Source organism: Triturus cristatus, chromosome 7 (assembly GCF_964204655.1).
Source record: "Triturus cristatus chromosome 7, aTriCri1.1, whole genome shotgun sequence".
NCBI lineage: Eukaryota > Metazoa > Chordata > Amphibia > Caudata > Salamandridae > Triturus > Triturus cristatus.
This window is the reverse complement of record NC_140590.1, coordinates 638,003,929-638,030,042: the sequence shown is the minus strand read 5'-3', so window position 1 is coordinate 638,030,042 and position 26,114 is coordinate 638,003,929. Positions and strand designations below refer to the sequence as shown.

Genomic DNA, 26,114 nt, shown 5'->3' with positions numbered 1-26,114 from the left:
TTCCTTACTTTCTGGTCCCGCCGCTACGGCTATTACTATGAGGAACTATTTTTTTTAAAGGCTGCAATTACTGTTCTGCACATAGCCACAAGATGGCAGAAGGGGCACATATGCTAATCTGTGAAGACTGCCAAACAGCAGAATAAATAGCACCCCCACCCCCCCCCCCCGCCCGCCCCCAGATATAAAAATTAATTCTAATTGTGTGGCAACTTTTGTACAAAAATAATCGCAGCATTTTTACAAGTGACAATTTCGCAATTTTTTTTGCAATTCGCAATATCCTGGGGGTCTGAGTCTTGGAATGTTATCCAATACTTTTAGGAGAAAAAATATCCTCAAAATGACCCTGCATTAGTTAAAGATTCTGTCTAAGGTGACAGAAGCTGGGTAATTTGTAACCATTAGAAAAATCAGGAAATTAAGATAAACCACTGACATTTTTTTTTATTAGGCAGCTCTCAGATTAGAGCATTACCATCATTTAAATAATGACAACCAACATGTACAAGGAGTTGCTGTCAAATATCTAAGTTTGCCACGTAATTCAAGAACCATTGGGTTCTGTTCGCTGATGCATAAAATATTTTGTGAAACACCTCCAAAATATTACATATAACACTTTCCCAGCCTGGAGGGGAAAGGACAAGCAGGAAAATAAACATGGGAGGTGGACAACAATTGAAAAACATTTCAGGTATAAGTCAAAGTATTAATTCTGTATATATAAGCAAAAATAGTTCTATTTCTGTTGCCGTGATCTCCTCAATAGAGCAACAAATTTAACAATGACGTGAATATAAACAAACAGTTTAACCACGTTCAATATAGCTTCAATACACATTTTCTAGTATTTTTATTTTTTAAGTATGAAAAAACAATATACACTGAAAAAAGCAGTCTTTTCAACAACTGCAATTTTAAACGCCTTTATAAAAGCATTACAGTCCCCCCTCATTGCAGATTATGTATCATTTCCTCTTTGGCAATGAGATGTGTAGTTTTGGTGACTAATGCCATCAATGAATTTAGCTTTTGAGACCAGTCATTTAAAATGTCATTTGGGTCCTTGGGCCTCTGAAAGTTGATAATTCCTGCCATCCGGTCTACTTTCGCGTAGATTGTTTTACTCACTACCAAGTTTGACAGGAACTCTTCGGATTCCTGGAAAGGAAAAAAAAAAGATCGAAGGCAAAATTACGTACTTGTAAGCATAGTTCGGCATGGTAGGAGTCTTCATTGAGTTCATAAATACTAGAATATTCCCGCCTACGTGTGAAGACAGACAACTTTTTAAAATGGTGACAAATAGTATAGACAAAAGGATATACACTAATATAAGCCTCTGAGACTAAATCATGTGTCTCCAACCAGTCGAGCGAGAGCTACCAGTAAGTCAGACACATTTAAAGCAGCTCCCAGCCTTTTTTCTGGTGGAGTTTTATATAGTGCAAACTAGACCCGGAGGTATCGGAGCTCTTTACACGAGCACCAGTTACGTTACAGACACATTCATTTTTGTTAGGCAAGGGGAGATTAAGTGATTTTTCCAGAATCATAAAATGTTGAGCATTCCTACAGAGACTCGAACATGGTTCCCAGGCTTAGAGGTCAACAGCCCTAGCTGTTAGGCCACATTCTCTCCCCAATAATTAATTACATCTTAATGTTTTAAGAATGGTTCTTCACTTTAGATTCCTCCCATTTAAACAAATGGCAGTATTTTTCTGTCAAATACTTTGGCATGGTGTCCTCAGGCCACTGGGAGGAAGATGCCTGCTGTCTAAACATTACACCTCGTAATGGGGGAACATTTAAATGAGGAGTTTTATGGAATCTATATAAACAAAATGAATTCTTCAGTTGCATTTTCATCCATTTCAAAGTGTCGCCTTTACGCACAGTAGGCATCTTGCTCTCAGAGGCTCGTAGACACGGTTCCATATTTCTAACTGAAAAATACAGCCATTATTTTAAGTGGAAAAATTTAGCTGCAGAAAAATGTTCCATGTTTAACATATTTGCAGAACATTTTTCTGTACTTTAAATTTATCTCATTTAAAAAAAAAATGCACGTTTGTGTTATACTTGTAATGGTGCCACATATGGCGAAAGGTAGGTCCTGTGACACAAGTACGTACAACACAGGTTCTCAGTCACTGACAAACACATCCCATTATACGCACAAATTTGATCACACATCCCTAATGACACACATGGAAGCCCTGACATAGTGCCCCTAGTCAAATTATTTTGTCCAAGCCATAGTATCTGGCTAAATGGCATTAGGCTGAAAGCGTTGCTTGGACTTCAGTAACTCACAATGCTTTTCACTAATCAGCAGTTGCTCTCATTACAGAAAAGGTTAGAGACCCCTGAAATAAAGTAACTATGACAGCCAAGTGTTAGCAGGGATTTTTTACGCAGTATGCTTCACACTCTCCACCGAGGTTTGTTAATGTGCACATCACTGTGGTTTAAACCTTACCAGTCTCACTTTTCAATTTCACAAACATTTGGGACCCATCACAACCTTTCACTAAATGGCCTTACCCAGCAGATACCACCAGCAACCCCTTATCATAAAGGTTCTCGCTACAAAAAATGCTTATTTTATGTCAAGGAACATTACAACACCCTTTCACCTAAATTTCCTTCATGTGTTTGTTCTGCTCGACATTAAACCACCTCTAGTACACTGATTCAGTACACTATAAATATCAATACAAGCCGATGCTGCGGAGGACTCTTCTCTTAAAGGGACACCCAATCCTGAAGTAAGCACTTGGATAGCTTACCCTACAAACACCAACTAACAACTTCATTTAGCGATGTACCAAACCAAAACTATTTGACATGTAGGTTGCCTTTATACTAATCAGTCACATTATCCCCTACCTATTTTGGGCATTAAGTGATTTTTTGCATCTGGGCTAGTATATCCTAGTTCTGAAGATGGGGAGCATGTTACCTACTTATTTTGTTTAAACACAACTACCCTGCTTGGTGTCACTGGTTGTAACCCATGTACACTAGTCAAATAATAACTTTTCTACTACTCCCATCATTGCTGCACACCGATCCACATAACTAATGGCAATGCCTTTTTGTAGGATTGCCATAGTTTTGAGTTTTAAATGCATCAATTCTACTTCTAATAATTTCAAATTTCATTGCTTTGAGAATTAAAAGCAAAAGGTTAAACTCTTCCTCTATACCTCCACTATCCTCCCCATCAAGCAGTAGAATGTTACCACATGTCTTCTGGGTTCAGCTTCTGGAATGTTACAAAATGAGGATCACTGGGGCCCGATGCATTTAAGGACCTTAGATTTCCACATGAACCAAAAGTATCCTGAGGCAGCAGAAGAATATTAATATTTTAAGATCTTTCAAAGACTGTGAAATAAAGTTAAAATGTAATTCCTCACTGGCATGCCTAAATAAAGTTAAACATAAAAAAAATAACGCCTATTAGACGGTGAAATCTCGCATGCAATATAATATTTCTAGCATTCTCAAACATCACTGGGCTCCCAAGACCTACATTAATTAAAAGGGCAACATGCTTACCTCTTTCCCACTCTTCATATTAAAGGAGTACATAAATTGACACTTACATCAACAGAGAGATCCAGCATTTGTGCCAACCTCTTCATTGTAATTCGCGTGTAATACTTTGCCATTATCCTAATATTCTGAAATAAACAAAGAAAAAAAATGCTCAGGCAAACTGTTGATCTTATGCAACAATAAATCTTAAGTTCGTTTTGCTCCGGGGCAAAAAGAAAATGCATCGCAGTGGCATGTTGATGAAGTAATATGTTACTTACCTGATATGAAACTGTTCGTAACGAGCACTGCTGTAGATGTACCTGCTCTTTGTACGCCTGCCATCTAGTGTTGGGCTTGTTTTTGTTTGAAGAAGTCATTTGAGTCACAGGGTATGACATAACTCATCCCTTAGTTACCAACGTACAAGCGTTAAATTATTAGATCGATTTCCGCACGTTGAGTAGGTATGGAGTGGTAAGTAGGACAGTATGGTGACCCCACTTGTAGAGTATATAGGTAATAAATTGTTAAAGGTGAGGATATCTGCAGCAACCACTTTTTTCTGGGGAGGTGGTTGGGTGCATGAGAATCTACAGCACTACAAGCTATGAACATATGCTTACGGGGTAGGTATTATTTCATTGGTAGCGGTTTGTTGTGGTTTTAGATACACATACTCTCCAGGGACTGTAAAGCAGTGCTCCCAGAAGCGGTGGTCGGCCAGTGGATGTTGCAGAGGTCTGAACCAAAGTCCTTAAGATTGTTTGTCCACCTCTAGCTTGTTGACATGCTAGGATTTCCACATGGTAATGCTTAGTAAAAGTGTGTAGAGTTAACCATGTAGCAGTTTCCAAGTGTCAGCTACAGGAATATTTCCGAGGAAAGTCATTATTGTGACCTTCTTATGCATTGGACGTGGCCTGTGAGGGGAAGGTATGGTTCTTTTTGCTTTAAGATAACAGATCTGGATGCATTTTACAATACAACTAGCTATACCTGCTTGTAATACAGTTTGACCATTACGAAGTTTAGCAAAAGCAAAGAAGAACTGTTAAGTTACGCGAAAGCATCTGGTCCGGTCAATGTAATACATTATGGAAGGTTTAATGTCAAGTGTCCTTTTTGGCTACATAGCGTGTTTTGGGGAATTGTAATGGGGTGGAGACTGTAGAGGGCAAGAACGTAATGGTACAAAAGTAGGTCTCATAAGCCTGGTAACGACAATATTAATGTTTCAGACTAGGACCACTAGACCCCTCGGTTAGCTAACCCTTTGAAGGTTCTCCATGAAAGCCTTGATTACAGGGATTCTGAAAAGAGAGGAAGTGTGTCTGTTCTGCAAATATGCAGCAATGATAGCTATGTGCGGGCTTATAGAAGTGTAGAATAGTCCTGATTTTTTTGTAAATGAAGGAGATAGCAAATAATGTCTTGGAACACAGGTTTAAGAGGGTCTCAGTGTTTTGAGATGCAATAGTGGACACGCTTTTCCTCTTGCCTGAAAAGGTGGCCTGCATACTGGGCCTGTAGGCTTCCTTTAGGATGTCCATGCATTTCAGAAGTAAATTGAGGTAACCAAATTCTAGAACGTCAGTAGCTAGATTGGTATGTTGAGCTGCCTGGTGTTTAGGTGTCTGACTCTGCCTTTGTTCTGTGGGAAGATCTTGCTGTTGAGGAGTTTAGTGGGGAACCATAGACCTCTCTAGCAGTGTTGAAACCATGTTGTCTGGCACAAGTAGGAGCCACCAGGATGTGAGTGAGTTGATTGCTGCAGCTTCCCGGTTACGTACAGAAATGAGGGGGGGGGGGGGGGGAAACCGTAGGCAACAAACCCTGTCCAGTTCCTCCATAGAGCATTGCCCAGTGTGGAGGAATTTTGTGTTTTTACAAGTAGTGAATAGCTATATCAATGCAACACCCACACAACAGAGATATGTGAGAAGGACAGAGTTCTCACTTTGCAACTTTTGATGCAACCTGCTGAGTAGGTCTACAAATATTTTGTCCACCCCTGGGAGGCACTCCACTAGGAAGTGTATCCAATGGTAAATGGCCCAATGCAAAATCCATTCTGCAAGTGCTGAAAGCTGCATGGAATGTGCCTTGCCCTGTTTCTGTAGATAGTACATGGTGGTATTGCTGTCTGTTCTTATCCGGACTACCTTGCCTGTCTTGAAGGTTCTGAAAGAACAATTTCAGGACTGGCTGAATAGCTAGATGTTCTACATGGCTGATGTGGAGATCTTGTTTGTGAGGCGGCCAGAAACCCTAGCTTGTCATGCTCTGGAGATGTGCCTCCCTCGCAAAGTACGCGTAAAGGATAGATGGAGATGGTCTCCTGAGGAAAGTCTGGTATCTGGGACTATGGTTATACAGGAGGACAGCGCCTCTAGTAGGCGCATTACGATTTTGCCTGTGAGGGAGACTTGTGGTTGACAGAGGCAGCAGCTGCTACTCGTTTTGGGTACCCTTTGGTAGTGACTGACCCAAAAAAGGCTTAACATGAAGGGGTTAGAGATGGAACTTGGAGGCAGTTATGGTAAATCCCAAGCTATGGAACACATATTAGCAGCTTGGGTGTAGGCTAGGCACTGCTGCCTGCACTGATGATCAGCCAATCGGATAGGTAGGGGAACACAAGTGCCCCCTCCACTTCTGAGGTGGTGGCTACCACTGCTAGACAGATTTTTGAACACCTTTGGGGCTGTGGAAACTCAGAGGGGACACCACTTTACTGGTAGTACTAACTGTTTACGGTGAGCCGGGTGGATGAAAGGTGTAGTGGTGTGGTCATGAAGTCAACTTACTGCCACAGAGGGATGACATCGTTCAGGGTGGTCCTATGGAAATGTTCAGAGGGGAGGAATTTGCTGAGAGGCATGGGGTAGAGGATTGGCCTGGGAAAGCCACCCTTCTCATGAATGGGAAAAGACAAGGTGTCAACCCCTCTGCCCAGATATTGAGTGGGCACTAGTGGTCGCTATTTTGAGGAGAAGCACTTGCACCTTCTCTTGAAGCAGATGAAGGTGCTCCAGGCGGAGGGTGTGTGCGCACAGATGGGATGTTGGCAGGGTTTCATGGAGTTATAGCCAAAAAACGCGCTCTACAATTTCCGCCAAGCAAGGAAGGAATCCTTGCAATCTTTCCCCAACCGGTGTGGTGTGATCAGTGAGGATGTGGGGCAAGTAAATGCTTGGAGTAAGAGGTTCCCTTGCCAGAATGCACGATGTATCGACCTTTGTTACAATTTTTGCCCTGGAGAGTGCCCCTCACGTCTCTTCTACAACCCTTGCTAGTAGGCCTGCTGCTGCCTCTGGTAGGGTGCGGAGTTATTGTTCCCACCCCCGAATTCTGTTTCCTAAAGGGGCACAGGAGGCCAAAGTCTGGAGGGCACAGTTTGTCTTGTCTGTGTCCTCGTTTTTCTCAAGCAGTTCATCAACCTCCAGGCCATGATATGATCTACATCAAATGGCAAATTGTTAGAGGCTACTGAACAACCCTCTTAAAACCAGATATAAGGAGCCAGAAGTGCCAGTGGAATAGGATGGTTGTTTTGCTCCTCTAGCTGCGGTGTTAAGGGTGCACTGTATGGTGGCATTGGAGATGATCATACTCTGAGACAGTATCTACTCCACCCCTTTTCCTGAACTACACAGGGAAGTGTTGCAGCAGGCCCTCCACTGAGCTCTGTTATTGCTTGACATTGGGCCAACAGAATTAGTGATGCACCAGTGGGTCTCAGCCCAACTGGATCCATTTTGCTAGCTACATCTGTGTGTACCGGAGTCTGAGGGTCATGACCCATGATGAACGTGGGGTCAGAGAGAGGACTATAGTTTTTCTTCCCTCTCCAACAGAACAGTCATTGTACTTAGATATGGTGTCCATATACAGTGTGTGAGAGAAAAACAAAATATATATTTGGATGGAGCGATTTGACCCACTCTTCTTCTGGGTCAGAGGAGCTAGAATCAATGACCTCTGGTTCAGCTTACAGGCAGGAATGCCTGATGACTTGGCATCTTTAGGTTATTCGGCTCAAGAAGGTCAGCTTCCAGATGATTTAGACAAATAATCTCATAATATAGTCAGTGCCCATGCACATTGCCAACCAAGGGAGGTGCCACATCATACCAATGGGACTCAAAAGATTCCATCAAACAGAAACAAGTTGCAAACATCCAAAGCCAACACTAGATAGTAGGAATATGCAGATCATGTGTATCTACAGCCACACATACTGTGGAAACTAGGCTTCTGTCAATTAATGGTGTTAGAAAGAATTTAAGAAAATAAAACAAATGGAAACATTACACCAAATATCAACTATATTAACTTGTCAAAGATGTACCATGCAGTAACCTTTCATTGGAGCATGCCTCTGTAAAGGATACAGTACAGGGTTAAGAATACTTGAGAATTACTGACTTCAATAAAAGTACAAGTAGATTGTCTTACACCGAAGAAGAGGAAAGAAAGCACTTACATGCTCCACCACTCTGTTTTTTAAATCTTTCCATCTTTTTTCTCCTTCCTCTGTAAAAGCAAAGACATCTGTAGCAGTACTATCAAGTGATCCTTCTCTAAGCTCTTTCCCATACTCCTCCACCAAGTTGGACCAGCGCATCAGCTCCATGGTAGTGAACAACTTCAGCAACTCTCTGCAATTCAGAAAGACATTTTGAGAAACCAAGATGTGATGACAAGCATGTAAATGTTAACCTGACTGTTAGAAATTTGGTTTCTGGTTGGCTGAGGTGTCCACCCTGTCCAAGCAGAAACCACAATGCTAGTCAGGGTAAGTCACAGTACACCCTCAATTATCCTGTGCTCACTCTCTGGTAGCTTGACACATTTCAGACAGGTTCAACTTAAGAGGCAATGTGTAAAGTATTTGTTTAATACTTCAAACAGTAACACAGTGAAAACACCACTAAGAGACTTCACACCAGGTCAGAAGAATTGAACAAAAATCGGAGGAGTAAAACTTGATATTTGACTTTCTAAAAATTAAATGTGAAAATAGCGCTTAGAAGCAATAAGTGCCTATTGGGATATCTGGTTCCGCTGGCCCGGGACAAAGTCAAACGTTCAGGCCAACAGCGATTGAGCACAGGCCAAATACAGGGACCCCCTTCAAGGCCAGCTGAACTAAAGTGCCTTCATTCTGGTTGCAACAGCAAAGATGAGGGTGCAGTTGAGCGATACATAGGGTGTCGCTCTCACAGTCAAGGTGTGCACAAATTTTCTCCACACAAAATGGTGATGCACTGGCTCTGAGATGTGATGGTTCTGAAAGCAAATACGTTGGGTTTCTCCATGTAGTCGAGAGAATGCGTTGATCGTGTTTCTGCAGGGACAGCCAAGCAGTGGTTTGGTTTGCGAAGCGCCGGCCCGGCTGCCGCAATGGTGTTGATGCGGATATTGTGCTCTCGCAGCAGAGGATGTGCAGGGGCTGTAGGAGAACACCTCAGACCCACTTCCAATGGTCCCAGGTGTAAGAGCAGGGTAAGTTGAAGCTGGTTATGTCCCAGACACTTCCGAACAGGAGTCAGCTATTCCTTGGAGTCACACTTATTTCAAGTACTGTTGGTTGAGTCTTTACCCAGTCAGAGAGGGCAGCAGTCTTTCTTCCTGGCAGAGTGGTTTCAGGTCCAGAAAAGTACTGTCTTGGTGGGGTCAGAGAACCAGTACTTCTAACCAGTTGTGCCTTTGAAGGGGGGTGACTTCAAAGAAGGGTCTTTGAAGTCCACAGAGATCCTATTTTCTTGCCCTGTCTTCAGACTGATGACGCGGGCGGGTCGACTTTTGTGAGTGGACAGGACACAGCCTATTGCGGTGTAAGTGAGGTTGTGCCCAGCTCCTCCCGCCCTTCCTGCCAGGATGGCTCACCAAGTCACACCTAAGCTTCGGTTGTGTGGCTGTCTAAGAAGAATACACAAAGCAAAGCCATCACCCACCCCAGACATGTGATCAGAGACAGGCAGCAGGAACAAAAAAAGGTCTAAAAGCAGGAAACTGTCAACTTTCTAAAAGTTGCATTTTCAAAGTTGTAATGATACATTTGACTTTATACCTATGGATTTGTAATAAACCCTTTTTAGTGGTAAACATTACAGATCTTCTCCCTCTCAATCAGGGATTCAAGCTTAATAAGTGTAATAAGGAATACCCAATGTTATCCTATAAGAGGGGGTAGACCACTGTAGTGATAAACACATTTGGGTGTTTTTCACTACAAGGACATGCAAAACTTAAAAGTACATGTCCTACCATCCTGCCTAATGGTGTGGAATACGTGTAATATTTTACTTGGCATAAGCGACAGCCATTTTGGCTGTGGTGTCCATTTAAGTTTCCTTCGTAATTCTTTCGTCATTTCACTCTGCCTGTGCTAACTATTTTAGTTGACTTCCTGACTCAGCTAAAAGCAATGTACATGCCGAGGGTTTGTAGCTGCCAGAGCACCTGGTCTCAGATGTTAACTGTCAACCATTTACTGCTGCCATAAGCGCTCCTGCTCCCCCTCCCACATTGCTGACCAAGTGGTTACTCATCTGCCCTTGTTTGATGAAGGAATATGCTACTTACCAGTATGCATCTGTTCTTGGCATGTAGAGCTGCAGATCTATACACTGTGCATAGATCGCCATCTGGTGTTGGGCCCGGATGTTTGCAGTTTGTTTTCCTTCTTGGACAGTGTTTGGAAGTCACGAGTTCGGTGACTCCTCATTCGGTCCGTACTGCGCATGGGCTTCGGCTCCATCCTCAGATTGTTTTTTGCCAGCAGGGAAAAGATGGAGCGTAGTGATAATAGTAAAGAAACCCATGTGTGTTGTATCTAAATAAGATAGACTGGAACGAATACAGGTAGCCGGGGAGGCGGGTGGGCGTGTATAGATCTGCAGCTCTACATGCCAAGAACAGATGCATACTGGTAAGTAGCATATTCCGTTCGAGGCATATGAGCTGCAGATTATACACTGTGCATAGATTATATAGCAGTACCCAACCCTAGCGGCGACCACCGGTATCAGTTGCAGTGGTTTGAAACAGTGTCTTTAATACAGCCTGGCCCACATTAGCTTGTTGTTTGGTGTGCACATCTACACAGTAATGTTTTGTGAAGGTGTGCGGTGTTGACCATGTGGCTGCTTTGCAGATGTCATCTAAGGGTATGTTCCCTAGAAACGCCATAGAAGCCCCTATCTTTCTTGTAGAGTGGGCTTTAGGTGGAACAGATAATGTTCTTTTTGCTTTGTGATAGCAAATTTGTATGCATTTTACAATCCACCTAGCTATCCCTGATTTTGAGATGGGGTTGCCTTTATGTGGTGGAGAGAACGAGACAAACAGCTGTTTAGTCTTTCTAAAAGATTGCGTTCTTTGTATATAGTAAAGTAAAGCCCTTTTAACATCAAGTGTATGTAGAGCCCTTTCTGCAACAGATTGAGGTTGCGAGAAAAAAAACGGTAATTCCACCGATTGATTGAGATGGAAGGGGGAAATGACCTTGGGCAGAAATTTTGGATTTGTACGAAGTATCACCTTATTGTGATGTATCTGTAGAAAAGGTTCTTGTATAGTGAACGCTTGTATTTCACTAACCCTTCTAAGGGAAGTGATAGCTACGAGAAAAGCTGTTTTCCAAGTAAGGAACTGTAGCTCACATTTATGCATTGGTTCGAAAGGCGGTCCCATCAGCCTTGTAAGAACTACGTTTAGATTCCACACAGGTGAGGGTGGTGCTCTGGGTGGAATTACTCTTTTAAGGCCTTCCATGAAAACTTTAAGAGCAGGCACTCTGAAAAGTGATAAATGCTGTCTGTTTTGCAGGTAAGCAGCAATTGCTGCTAGGTGTAAACGGATGGATGTGTATGCCAGGTTACACCTTTGTAGATGGCGCAGGTAACATATGATGTGCTGTATGGATACATCTAAAGGGTTGATTGTATTGTTACGGCAGTAAATAACAAATCTTTTCCACTTTGCGGCCTAGCATGCCCAAGTGGTAGGACGTCTGGCTTCCCTGATAATGTTCATGCAATCAGGGGGAAGGTTAAGGTATCCAAATTCTAAGATTTCAGGAGCCAGATCGCAAGGTTGAGCTGAGCTGGGTTCGGGTGCCTGATCTCTCCATGGTTCTGGGTTAGGAGGAATGGGGACAGGTGCAATTTTTGGTGTGGTACCACTGAGAGCTGTAGTAGTGTGGTGTACCACGGGTGCTTGGCCCATGTTGGAGCTACCAGAATGAGTGTGAGGGAGTGCTGTTGTAGCTTCCTTACCACTAATGGAATTAGCGGGAGAGGCGGAAAGGCGTATGCAAATTTGCCTGACCAGTTCATCCATATCGCATTGCCTTTGGACAATGGGTGTGGGTATCTGGCGGCGAAGCTTGGGCATTTTTCGTTTTCGTTGGTGGCGAAGAGGTCTATCTGAGGATGCCCCCACTTGTGAAAGAATGGGTGAAGAACTTGTGGATGCAGTTCCCATTCGTGCATTTGCTGCGTTTGTCTGCTGAGCAGATCTGCCATGGTGTTTTGTATCCCTGGGACGTGTTGTGCCAGGATAAAGACTTTTTGCGGGATTGCCCATCTCCATATGCTCTGTGCTAACCGAGAGAGCTGTGGAGAGTGTGTCCCCCCCTGTTTTTGAATGTAGTACATTGCAGTCATATTGTCTGTGCGAATGAGGACTGCTTTGGCTGAGACTTGTTTCTGAAATGATTTCAGGGCTAGAAAGATCGCCAATAACTCCAGATAGTTTATGTGGAGTAACTTTTGTTGTAGCGTCCATATACCTTGCACTGTGGGTGTAATAGAGGCGCTCCCAAACAGGAGAGCGATGCGTCCGTTGTTAGAATTACCTGAGGAACCGGGTCCAGGAGCGGTCGCCCTTTGGAAAGATTTGTGGTGTTCCAACACTGCAGAGAGCGATGGGTGCGACCGTCCACCAACACCAGATCCGTCAGTTGCCCCTGGGCCTGGTTCCACTGGCGTGCTAGGCACTCTTGGAGTGGACGCATGTGGAGTCTTGCATGAGGCACTATGAAGATGCAAGATGCCATCATCCCTATTAGCTTCATAAACACTCTTGCTGGGAGAGAGTGCCGAGGAATGAATCTTTGACGCAAGGCTTGTATGCTTGCGATTCTGGCTGAATTGGGATAGGCTATAGCTTTTGAGGTGTCTATAGTGGCACCGAGGTATTGCTTTGTGTGAGACGGTATCAGCTGGGACTTTTGGTGGTTCACCGTGAAACCTAGCTGGTGAAGTAGTTGGATGGTAGTGTTTGTATGTTGCACACATTGGTTGTAGGACGTGGCTTTTATTAGCCAGTCGTCCAAGTAAGGGAAGACGTGAATGTGTTGTCTTCTGAGGTGTGCCGCCACTACTGCAAGTCTTTTGGTGAACACTCTTGGTGCGGTTGTGACCCCGAAGGGGAGAACCTTGAACTGGTAATGTTGGCCGTCCACTACAAATCTGAGGTACTTTCTGTGAGAAGGGTGTATTGGAATATGAAAGTATGCGTCTTTCAAGTCCAGTGTGGTGAGAAGATCGTTCTGGCAGAGGAGTGGGAGAACTTGTTGGAGAGTTACCATGTGAAAATGGTCTGAGTGTATGTATGCATTTAGAGGCCGGAGGTCTAGAATGGGTCGTAGAGTCTCGTTTCTTTTTGGTATCAGAAAGTACAGAGAGTAGACCCCTAAATGTTGTTGATTGATGGGGACCTGCTCTATAGCCTGTTTTTGCAGGAGGGAGATTACCTCTTGTTTGTGCAATGTGGTATGTTCTTGCGACATTGTACGGTGCCTGGGTGGAATATTTGGGGGGGTGGATGTTAATTCGAGACAGTACCCTGACCGAATAATTTGGGTCACCCATTTGTCTGATGTTACGGTCTCCCAGGTTTGAAAGAAGTTTTGTAGTCTGCCCCCGACTGGAGTGGAATGGTCTGGGGGGAGCGGGGGAAAGTCTTTGTGTGGGCGGTGTGGCAGAACGGGCGGTGTTGGTTTTGCCCCTGCCTTTATTATTGTTTCCTCTATATACACCTCTTTGATTGTGAAGGTAGTCTGAGGAGGGGACTTGTAGAATGTGGAGGCGTTATCGGCAGAGTAGCCCCTGCCAGTGCCTCGAAAGGAAGAGCGGCGAAAAGAGCGTCTAGGAGGGTGGGACTGTAATGCTCCCATAGACTTCGCCGTATCTGTATCTTTTTTCATTTTCTCCAGGGCTTCGTCTACTTTTAGGCCAAATAAGTGTTGCTGGTCAAAGGGGTGGTTTAGTATAGATGCTTGTACCTCTGGCTTAAAGCCTGAGATTCTGAGGCAAGCGTGGCGGCGAAGCAGAACACTGGTGTTTATAGCCCTGGAAGCTGTGTCTGCTGCGTCAAGTGCACATTTAACCCCTTCCCCGCTCATGACGGAACCGCTCCGTCATGAGCCACGGTTGCCGTGTGCTCATGACGGAGCGGTTCCGTCATGCCACGACCGTTGGCGGCCGCTCCGCCCACGCGGCGCTGTTTCCCCGCCTGTGCGGGGGGACAGCGCAACTGGGCGGAGTCATGACGGAACCGCTCCGTCATGAGCACAGCTCAACCGTGGCTCATGACGGAGTGGCTCCGTCATGAGCACAGCGCCACCGCGCTGCCCCCCCGCACCCCCCAGCGCTGCGGCGGAATTCCCGCCGCAGCGAAGGGGTTAATAGAGGTGTTGGTAATGGTCTTTCCCTCTTGTATTAGTTCATGAGCCCTATTTTTATATTTTTCTGGAAGATGTTGCATGATAGTCTCCAGCTCATCATAGTGCGCTCTGTCGTACCTTGCCAACAGCGCTTGCGTGTTGGCGATACGCCACATATTGGCAGCTTGCGAGGCAGTGCGTTTGCCTGACGCGTCTAGGAGCTTGGACTCCTTATCGGGTGGTGGAGCCTCACCCGATGACTGAGAATTGGACCGCTTCCTAGCTGTGGATACCACTAATGTGTCTAAGGGTGCAGGTCCTTTAATATAGGCAGGATCTGTGGGGGCGGCCTTATATTTTTTCTCTATTCTGGGGTTTAAGACCCTAGCCCTGACTGGGTCTTTGAAAACCTCTGCCGCATGTTTGGTCACCCCTTTAAGCATGGGTAGTATGGCAGTAGATTTATCTGCGATGTCAAAGCTATCAAGTAGGAAGTCTTCCTCAACTGGATCAGTGTGTAACTCCACCCCATGATAATGTGCCGCCCGTTGTAACAAGTGGTGGAACCCCAAGGAGTCCTCTGGTGGAGATGGCCTGGATGGATAAAGATCATCCTGAGGTACATCTGGGACATCTGGATTATGATAATCCTCCCATGGGTCTGGTGTTCCCGGAGGGGTGGGGTCTTGTGGGGCATCTGTTGAATCATAGTATGGATCCCCTTGGTCATCAGGGTCTGGAGACGGGGTCGGAGAGCGATGAGGCAAAAGTGGAGACGGTGGAGGGGGCGGAGATGGGGGAGGTGGAGGTGGTGGGGAGGGTACTCTGAAAGGGGATGTGGCAGAGTCCTTCCGTTTTGGCGGTGGAGGAGGAGCTGGTTTGTCTAAATGTCTTTTCTTTGAAGACAAAGTCAAAGGTCCAGTCTTTGGATCCTTTGTTAAAGTCTTTTGTCGAGGATCTGGCGTGAATAGTTCCTCCGGCACCAATGGATCTGTTGGCGCCAATGTTTTCGGGGCCGACGGCTTCTTTGGTTTATCTGTGCCATGCTTTTTCGGGGCCTCCGATTTTTTGTTCAGTGCCGAGGCAGGTTTCGGCATGGGAGTTTCGGCGCCGAGGGATTTATGTTTGGTCGGCACCGAGAGGCCAGGTTTCGACACAGATGGCTTCGGAACGGAGCTTGGTGTGGTTTTCTTCGGTGCCGAAGGGTGTTTTTCGGCACCGCTAGTAGGCTGGCTCGAGCCCGAGCCGCCGGGAGACTTAGGATGCCTCTTCACCGGGCCCGAAGGTGGGGTGATGGAAGCGGTATGTTTGGTTTTGTCTAGGCCCGGAGGCAAAGGTGTAACCGGAGTCTCTTTCGGTGTGGGCGCGGTAGTGGGAGGGGGTAGAGTACTCACGACCCTCTGCGCCGGTGTGATCTCCTCCACGTCGGAGTCGTCGGCCTCTGAAGCGCTGACGAAGTCGTCTTCCTGTTCTGTTGTCCCGAAGCTCCGATGTCTTCTCCGAAGATGTCAGGTGGAGTCGAGGAGTGCGCCATGGTGCGTCGAGCTCTTCGATCCCGAATAGTCTTTTTCGATCGAAAAGACTTGCAGGCGGGGCAGTCTCGGGCCTCGTGTTCAGGAGAGAGGCAGAGGTTGCACACCTGATGTAAATCGGTGTGGGGAAATTTAGACCCACATTTAGGGCACTTCTTAAAAGGAGTCCTTTCCATCGGCCGAGACCGGAGTCGAGATAGGCCCGAAGGCCGCCGCCGATGCCTGGAATCGAAGAAGTGCCGAAGAGAGAGATAAAGAAGATGATTTTGTCTGAAGAATCTCGATGGATGAGGATTTTTCATCGAAGGTCGAACTGGAAAGGTTCGAAGCCGGAGCACGAAGTATTACATCCGAGCCCGATGGCGGAAAAAAACAATCTGAGGATGGAGCCGAAGCCCATGCGCAGTACGGACCGAAGGAGGAGTCACCGAACTCGTGACTTCCAAACACTGTCCAAGAAGAAAAACAAACTGCAAACATCCGGGCCCAACACCAGATGGCGATCTATGCACAGTGTATAATCTGCAGCTCATATGCCTCGAACACCCATTTCTACAAAACTTGTTCTTCCTATTTCTGTTCACATGCTTACACTGCAGAAAACGTGTATAAAAGCCCTGTGTTCTGTGACTTCAGGGTACTACCTCAGGCAGCACTTGAGAGTGCTGTGTGGATGTGGTCCCACTCATGAGTGATTAATAAACTTGTTATTTATTCCCAACTCCAGTGCTGATCTCTATTTTGTTGGTCTTTGAACCCGTGGACAAAAGGGTAACCCTGCACCAGTGTACCCCTAAAAAGGTTCATTTCCACAATGGGCTACTTAGGGCCTACCATAGGGGTGACGTATGCGATAAAAGCGGAGTTTAAGAATTGGCAAGGAGTTTTAAATGCAAAGCCGACATGGCAGTGTAAGCTGCACACACAGGCCCTGCAGTGGCCGGCCTGACACGTCTAAAGAGCTACTTAAGCTGGTGACACAATCACTGAGGCAGACCCACTAGTAGCATTTAATTTACAGGCCCTAGGCACATTTAGCACCACCTCCAGTGGGTTACATTCAGGGGCTTCTGCAAGAGTTTCCCAGTGGTCCGAAAGGGACCTGTGCAAGTTGAATTCAGTCTGGAGGTCATGAAAGGAGTTCATGTGGGAGCACTCCCATATGTCCCCCACCTTCGATATTCCCATTTGGCGCCATCCCCCAAATCCCTTCAGCCAGTGGCCAGTCCAGAGAGGGATCTCCAGTGTCACTCGTCGGTCCCACCCAGTCCACCTCAGCACCGCCTTCCATGGCTAGAACACCTTCCTGGTCATCGCCAGGAGTGAGTCAGTAACAGTTGCACTGTATAGAAAACCTGTTTTTTAGTCTAGGCCGATCAGTGCTATTTCCTCCCCAAATGCGAGTCTTCCCATCCAGCATGTAGCCAGTCATTCACCACCAGATTATGTGCAGCCCAATAACAGAGGCAGAGAGCTGCAATGAAGATTGCACACATTTGCCAAAGGCAATTGTGTGGTTCTTGGTTTGCGCATTAGGACCTATATTGTTTACTTTTAAAATACATACCAAAGCAGTACCTGCGAAGTAAACCAAAACATCTTGCAGAACCGAGCAGGCAAACTGTCCTTCCTACCAGAACCGGCTGTCAAGACGGTAGTGCATCATGAATACATGCTTTAACACCCACTTTGCAGCCTGTCAGATATCCAGGACAGGCACCCCTCATGCCAAGGTAGTCGCAGCGGCTTTTAGTCTGAACATTCTCAGTGGGATTTTCTTTACAGTACATAGCAGATGCATGCTATAGCTAGACTAAACTATAGGGCAACCAGGCAGTACCAGATAACCTTCTGGTTTTTGGCTGTTAGTAGGCCTGTTTTAGGGTCTGTAGTGAAGATTTTTACTGTTCATTTCCCTGGTATTAAAACAAGCATTGCTTGCAAGTTTAAATCCATGCTGTCTTCCAAACCTTGCACAACACTTATACAGCATGTCTTTACTAGTTAAAAACTGTACCAATTTGCAAACATGTTCCACCTTATTAGCCGACTAATTAGTGCCCTGGCCTATTTTCAGTCCCAGTCCGAGCCTACTGAGGGGGTGCAAAGAATGCTGGTAGTATCAATAACCAACATGGAAGGAAGTAATCACCTTCGAAAAGATGGCTGACCAATTCCTCAGCACCAATTAGTCTGTAAAGAAGGTGTTAAGGGGCAGATACACTAGGTTTCTGCAGTTCATTCACGTGACAAACTGACAATCACAATAAATTAAACAATTCTAATGGTCAAGAGATGCAGCGAGCAACAATACATAGGGTTTATGGGTGTACTCATAAGAAATGTCAAGGCCACATTAGGTCCCAGTGGAACATCACAAATTGGGAGGGAAAGCGTGTTAAACCTTTACCGCATCACAACTGGTGGTTTAAACAAGGACAGCTGGGTTGGGCAAATGCAGAAAGGCCGTAAGAGCAGACTAATAAACTAACTATTACCCTGCAAGGACTAGCTGGGCTATTGAAATAACTGAACACCTGACAGCTTAGCTTGCAAGGGTTCAGTGTTTCGGCACCACACGAAGCAGCAAATTAGTCCCAGCGTCTAGCATAGATGAACTGCATGGAAAGGTGTCTGCTGGCCGGGAGGAAATCTCTCACTTCAGGAAGCAACACAAATGCAGTCAACTTCCACTGCAGACTCCTTTAACATCTCAAATTGCTGCGGTGTCAATGGTGCCCCACAAAATTCATGGGCACAACTGAATCAGCTGGGGTATCGGCTTCATGGCTGAAGTCCTCAAAAGAATAAGGCTCAGATTTTGACATCTTTATGCCTTCTCTTTGTAATCAGAATGGAGGGAATGGGTAGAGTCCTGCTTCACTTTTTTGTTGTTTCATTTGAACCTGGACTCACCTGAAGAATTGAAGTGGGAAGTGGTGCGGTCAAAAGAAGTGCCTCGTAAATGGGTCCAGGTTCGTGACTTGGAACAGGAGTGCGAACCAGTGAGACGGCCGAGATGTACAGCTTGGCCTCCTGGACTCAAATCACCTTTGGGTGCAGTAGGGCTGTACCCTCTACGGATTTGGCGGTTAAAAAAAAAAAAAATAGATTTGGCCACGGAAAAGAAAAAAAAAAAAAAAACCTCCACACGTTCAGGAAGGACCTCAATACCTGGCTCTTCGACTGACCCAGAGCTGGCCCTCTCTGCCCCCGCCCCAGCGCCTTGAGACCCTCACGGGTGAGTAGCGCGCTTTACAAGCCACTGATTGATTGATAGGGCGTACTGGTAACACAACTGGGAGACGTGATCGGAGCCCAATCACCAAATGTACACCTCATGGGGGTCTGTGACTGACAACCACTTGAAGCAGCCTTAGCAAACATTACGACCTGTCTTTTAAAAATGGCTTTTTGAATGTGTACAAGAGACCATTCAAGTGCACAAATACAGGTTTAGTAAGTCACCGAATCGGTACAGTAACATTTCTAAACCGCGATTTCCTAATCAAAAATAAGAAATTACTATTTCAATTAATTAAAAATTCACAAATACCAAATCCACTCCGAATGATCGTTTAGCAAGGGCAAGTTACCATCAAGTGGAAGCAGGTGGTAACCAGGTGCAAACTATAAATGGATACCCAAAATGCATTTCTAGTTCTCACAATGGCTGCTTTATATGTACTGGTAAGGAGGATGTTAAGTTTTTAACCGAACAATGGAGAAGGACGAGAAAGGAGAGAATATTTATACAGCATGTACACACTTCCAAAGAAACAGAGGAGTAAACTAAACTTCATATTGCTTTCTCAAGAACAAACTTCAAAACTTCTTTTAGCCACTAAATCCGTATCCCCTTTGGATCCATGTCTCCTTAAGTAACTAATTTGTTAGTGGAGTCAGTTGCACATCCACTCATGGAGGGTCTTAACATTGCCATTGAGACAGGATCCTTTCCCACAATGTGGAAGAAAACAAATTCTGCCTCTGTTAAAAAAGTCAAACCAGGATAAAACAGATGCAGGAAACTATCGCCCTATCTCCTGTCTACCTCTACCAGCGAAGGTTCTGGAGAAACACATGAATCAAGAACTAGTGGCCTTTATGGAGAACAATCATGTTCTGGACGCCACCTAGTATGGCGTCCAGAATAGCACAGAATTGGCATTAATCACTGCAACGGAGGCAGTCAGACTGGCGGTTGATAAAGGAGGATCGTCAGCTCTGATATTATTAGACTTATCAGCTGCCTTTGACACGGTAGATCATGGCATTTTAATACATCGGCTTCAAGAAGTAGGGGTAGTAGGCCCAGCTCTAACACTATTCAGGTCCTTCTTGCTCAATCGCGAGCAATTTGAAGTAGGAGGTTTTAAATTAAAATGTTTCAGGCTCTCATGTGGGGTGCCACAGGGCTAATTATTGAGCCCCACCTTCTTTAAGATTTACGTCGCTCCTCTGGCACGCATGATCAAAACCCATGGTTTCGAATTGGGGTTTCGAACAGTAACCACGATATAGCCCAGAATTTTAAGGAGTGCATGAGATGTGTCAGTGATTGGATGGCCAATAACGGTCTTAAGTTGAACTCAAACAAAACAGAAATTCTGCTTTTCGGGAGAGATGCATCATTCTGGTCCTCAGAATGGTGGCCATCGGAGTTGAAGACTCTCCCAACACCAGTCACCAAGGCTAAAAACCTTGGAGTTATCATAGATACCTCCCTTTTCTTTTCCCACCAAGTAAATACGCTCCCTGCATCTACCTATTATATTGAAAAAATCTTGGAGGAAAATTCTTCCATTTATACCGGTGGGATTGCAGAAAACAGTGGTGGCAGCTCTAGTGTTGTCAAAATTTGATTATTGCAATGAGCTACTGGTCGGAGCTAATAAATCAGTAGTAGCTAAACTACAGGTACTTCAGAATTCTACTGCTAGATTGCTTCTTGGTTTAACTAAATACTCCTCAGCCCAACACGCTTGGATCACATTGCATTGGCTGCCTATTGAGAAGCGGATCAGATTTAAGGCATTGTGTATTGCCTTGAAGGCATTACAGAATTCAGGTCTTACTTACCTGAAAAAACCCTTTTTAAATGGTACACACCAGCACGTACACTTCGTTCGGCTTCATTGAAGTTAGTGACAGTGCCAACCTTCTGTCTACAGAGACTGGGACGAAAAAGCTTCTTCAATATTACCACTAGATGGAATAAGCTACCTTCTCAATTAAAGAACTCTACCGACCTTTTGTCCTTTAGGAAAGGACTCCAGACCTGGCTTTACACTATGTAATCCCTGCAAATACTGGAAATTTTGCATCTCGCAGTTGCTCTGTGTGCTACCTCCTCAAGCGCCTAGATGCCCTAGGGTAGTAGTGCGCGATATAAATAAATATGTGAAGGATAAATTACTTCCCTGTAATCCTAGTTCTCTTCCAGGGTAATACTCAAAGTCATAAGCACTGAATAGTCTCGCCCATGTGCGTGGACTCCGGAACACAAATACAATATATATGTATATTTAATCTTTACTATTGTACGTAGTACCTTGAAACATACATATATACAAGAGATCTAAATTGTTACTGTAAAGATCTCAAACCGATATTAAGGAAGTGAAGGATAAATATTTTGGGGAGCTATTCAGGCGGAAGGGGACAGGCCTAATTTCACAGGAAGAATATTTGTTTTTGAGGGAGGTTTCACTGGTGACACTATTCGATCCCCAAGATACATAAAAATCATTGAATCCCCGAGGGAGGCCACAAATCTTTTATTGGGGGCTTGTTTGAGACCACATCCCAATTTATTCATCACTTCCTACAAGAACACGTTCAAAACCTGCCCGTTTTCATTCAAGACACAGGAGATTTTCTACTTAGAACCTATGACATCACATGGAGGACACCTTTGTCTTTCGGACAGGGGGGAGGAGATCCGGGTACTGGTGAAGCAATTTCGGAGCAATCAGGATCATTCTGGTCACGGCTCTGTAGAATTTGTTGATGACAATTAGGATCAGGGAAATGAGAGGAAACCTGAATAAAAAAAATCCTGAACTAGTTGATCAAAAAGCCATTCCCTTTCGATTCTAGTTGGGGGAACCCGGATGTGAAGTCGCAGCATTTTTTGTTTTGTCTGCAAACAAGTTGATTTGTGGGGTTCCCCATTCTTTAAAAATGTCTTGTGCGACTTCTTTGTTTAGAATCCAATCCTGAGCTTCTGCCTGAATGTTCAGTGAGCCTGGCAGGTTGAAAGCTGAGATAGTCAGGTCCCTGGCAAGTAGCTTCTTCCATATGGCTTGCGTCTCCAGAGATATGGGATGTGACTGGGTTCCTCCCTGTTTGTTCAAATAGTGCACTGTGGTTGTACTGTTGGTTTGTATCAGGAGGGAGCATGCCTCTATGAATGGATAAAAGAATTTGAGTGCGAGACGGGCTGCCCTCAGCTCCAGCATATTCCTGTAGTACAGTTGCTCCATGTCCGACCACAGGCCCAGAGTTTGTAGAGAATCCATGTTTGCTCCTCAATCCTGGATAGAAGCGCCCGTTAAGAGTTCTGTGTGGGAAGCTCTTGGTCAAAAGAAACTCCTACTATGAGATGACGACTTTGCATCCACCACTGGAGCAATTCCTTGGCTGCCTGTGAGAGAAACACTCTGTCTTCCCAGAGATCTGGTCTTTCAGTGTTTGCTGTAGCAGTCTCATGAGTAGATTGGCATTGGGAACAATGTAGATGCAGGATAACATCGAACCCAGGAGAGAGGCTACTTGTCTGGATGATGGATTGGGAGTGTGGAGGAGAGCGAGACATTTCTTGTTGACTGAAGACAACCTCTCCTCTGAAAGATACACTCTTGCGTCTCTTGTATCCAGGATCGCTCCCAGCTACTTTGTTTTGAGGCGGGATTTGTGTAGACTTCCTGAAATTGACTTGTAAGCCCAGATGTTGCAGTTTGTATGCAGATCTGAAAATGCTTGAGTTAGGAGAGGAGCTTTTTTAATTAGCTTGTCATCTGAGTATGGGTAGACAAACATTTTCCTCCTCCACAGTTATGCAGCGACCACCGCCGTGCACTTGGAGAATGTGCAGGGTGCTGACTGGAGCCTTAAGGGCAGAGCCTTATACTGGTAGTGCTTGAATGAATCTTCAAAACGCAGGAACTTCCAGTGTTTCTTGACAATCCGAATGTGGAAGTAGACATCCTGAAGATAAATTGCGCACATTCAGTTCCCCTGATGAAGCTGGGGTCGATCTAGTGGAGAGCAATGATCCTGAACTTTTCCTTTCGGAAGAACCTGTTCAAAAGCCTTAAGTCTAGAATGGGTCTGTACTCCCGATTCGGATCTTTTTTCCAGAACGAGAAAATAGCGTGAGTAAATTCCTAGGCTTCGTTAGGAGGCTGAAACTTCGATAGCTTCTTTTTCAAACCGCATGTCGACTTCGATTTTTAGCAAGACTTTTTGACTGCAAGATATTTTCATCGGTAGAACAGCAGGAGTGTACTTGAACATGATTGAGTAACCATTTTGCAATATTCAGGACCCACTTGTCACTTGTAATCTTGCACCACTAGTCCAGGTGTGTGACAATACTTCACCCCTCCCCCCACCCGAGTGGGACAAGGAGAAGGGGCAAGCGAGCACTCATTGCTCAGCTTGCGTTTGGGAGTATGAGGCCTATGGACGAGCAGCCCCTTTTCCTCAAGCAGGGATGGTAATGCAACCTTGTGTGGTGGTGTTGCAGAGTTGCCCAGTGAGAGGTTTGAACATTCTGCTGGTAGGAGAGAAAGCCAAAGGAGTGGAATCTGCGGGGGAATTCTTTGCACTTCCAAGACCCACTGCTTTGAGGGTATCCAGGACCGCCTTCATTTTCACCATTTCATCATCCACATGCATGCCAAATAAGGAGTTGCCGGTGAATAGTAACTTGAGTATTCTGTGTAGGGTCTCGGGTTTAAGCCCTGTTAGGCTTAACCAAGAGGACCATCGTGGGCAGATGCTATTAGAGTATTTATCAGCTGCGAGATCAGAGGCATAAGCAGCTGCATTAACGCTTGATTTGTCACCAGACACCCTCTTGAAGGATCTCATTGAAGTTTTGCTAGTCCCCTTTAGGCAGCTTAATTGGTAAATCTGGATAGTGAGTCCCAGAGAGATCTGTTGTACATCCCCAATAATGCAGAGGCGCTGGTGCTTTCGATGTGGTTTTTCTGTTCTACTTCTGTGTGCAGGTTTCTCATGAGAGGCGGGTGCTTTGGAAGGGGAATAAGACCTTCTCTCCACCCCCCTTTAACACAGCCACTCTAAGGTGCGATTTCTCTCCTGAAGGGCATGTAGACAAATCTTATATCTGCCCTTCAACGTTCTGTAGGACAATTTCTGACAGGAATAGAATGTGTCTGGTAGATGAGAGGCAGGTAAACATGCTATACAGAGTGTAGGTCTGAGTTTGCCATCTTATTGCCACATAAAGGGTGGTGGCGGTGAGAAAACCAAAGGTTACAGGGACGTTCAAGTTCAGCACAGATTTAACTTGAACAAACAAAGTGAGATTCAGCACTTAGTTACCGAGTTTACTATAACGTACAACCACGCAATGTGGCAGTGGTGGTATTACATCACTCATGACATGGTCTCAAATGACATCACTGATGACTATGTGCAATACTCCGGAGTGATACTACTTGTAACATATTAAGTGAGTGGCTGTGTGACTTTATGTATCCTTGTGTGTATGGGTGTAGAAGTGGGTGTGTGAGGGGCGGTGTGGGCGAGTGAGATGCTGTGAGAGTGACTGTACAGGTAAGTGAGTGGCAGTGTGGGAAAGAGGGTGTGTAGTGACTGTGAGTGGGTATCTGAATGGCTGTGTGACTCGGCGTGTAAGTGGCTGTATGGGTGGGTCCGCTGCAGGTTGCCAATATGTAGTGATGGCGGCGGGGACGTCCAAGGCCATTACTTGTCTCTACCGCAGACTATCGACGGAAGGCCTGCCGCCCCTTGCCGCCTTGAGGGGTAAGTGGGAATTGGACCTTGAGAAACCGATCCCCGAGACTACATGGACCACGCTGGTGCGGCGGGCCTGGAAGGGAACCCGCAATGCCCGGTTTCACCTGGTTCAATTTTTTACGTTGCACATGGCGTATTTGACGCCGGTTAAGATATTGCAATATTTTGGGGGTGCGCACTCTCAATGCCCGCGGTGCGGGGGAGAGGGTGCTGATTTTCGTCACATGTTTTGGTCCTGCGCCCAGTTGGGTGACTATTGGGCAGAGGTTATGGATTGCCTGAATTAGGTGACGGACCGCATTATTGCCCCGGAACTGGGGGCCTGCTTGCTACTTTGGTTTCCCCACACCCGCCGGACGAAGGTTACTAGCAAGTTTTACGACTTAGGGTTGATTATGGCCAAGAGGGAACTGACTATGCACTGGAAGTCCCGAGCGGGGCCTAGCTTCTTGTGGTGGAGGGCGGCGTTTGCGCGATGGGCGGGGGCAGAGGGTACGCTCCGGTTGCAATTAGCCCTTCGGAGGGATGACGAGAAGGCGCTGGCGACGGCCCGAGCGTGGGAGGCGCTGGTGGTGGAACTTCAGGGGCTGATGTCTAACACCGGGACAGAGGGGGACACATCTGGCGGGCAGGAGGAGGCGTTGAACGGGGAGTAGGAGGGGAGCAGTGGCGAGCACTGGAAGCAAGAACGTGGCTAGGCATGAGGGAAAGCCTTGGTTCCCTAGAGGAGGTTGAGCACCCGTGCATGATTTATTGTAGGGGAGGGGCACATCAGGAGAGGGGAAGGCGGAGGGGGGCACACTGACATGGGTTGGGGGGGCCCGCATGTGATGGATGATTATTCTCCTGGATATTGGATGGCAACGATGTATGTAAAGTATCTCTTTTGAAGGGGGGGGGTAGCGGGGCTTGTATTGAGTTGATGCTATGAAAACAATAAAAAATGATTCAAAAAAAAAGTGGCTGTATGGGTGAGTGGCTATTTCAGTGGGTGTTTGGTTAAGTGAATTGGTGTGTGAGTGGCTGTATTGGAGTGTGTGAGAGAATGGGTGAGTGAACAGGTGTCAGTGCTTGTATGGATGTATGAATGCGTATGTGTGGGTGTGTGAGAGTACTTTATGGGTGGTTAAGTGGTTGTGTTGAGAGGCTGTATGAGGGAGTGGATGTGTGAGTGGCTGTGTAGGTAAATAAGTGGGCGAGTGGCTGTATGGATGAGTGACTAGTTGTATGAGTGGTTGAATGGGTGAGTTAATGATTGTGTGAGTGGTTATACGAAAGTGAGTGGGTGAGTGAGTGTACTAGTATGGGTCTGTGAATAGGTATTAGAGTGGTCA

General features: G+C 45.6%; 1 protein-coding gene across 1 annotated transcript in view; it reads right to left on the bottom strand.

Annotated features, from left to right (window-relative positions):
- Nucleotides 1-429: 429 nt before the first annotated feature.
- The window catches only part of PSMD12 (proteasome 26S subunit, non-ATPase 12), a 181,876-nt gene continuing 156,191 nt past the window's right edge, over nt 430-26,114 (bottom strand). The window contains exons 9-11 of the mRNA XM_085617265.1: nt 8,042-8,216; nt 3,621-3,698; nt 430-1,164 (exon numbers count right to left, since the gene is read on the bottom strand). Of these exons, the coding sequence (XP_085473391.1) occupies nt 955-1,164; nt 3,621-3,698; nt 8,042-8,216 (463 nt within the window). The 3' untranslated portion in view covers nt 430-954. The remainder of the gene's footprint in view (nt 1,165-3,620; nt 3,699-8,041; nt 8,217-26,114) is intronic.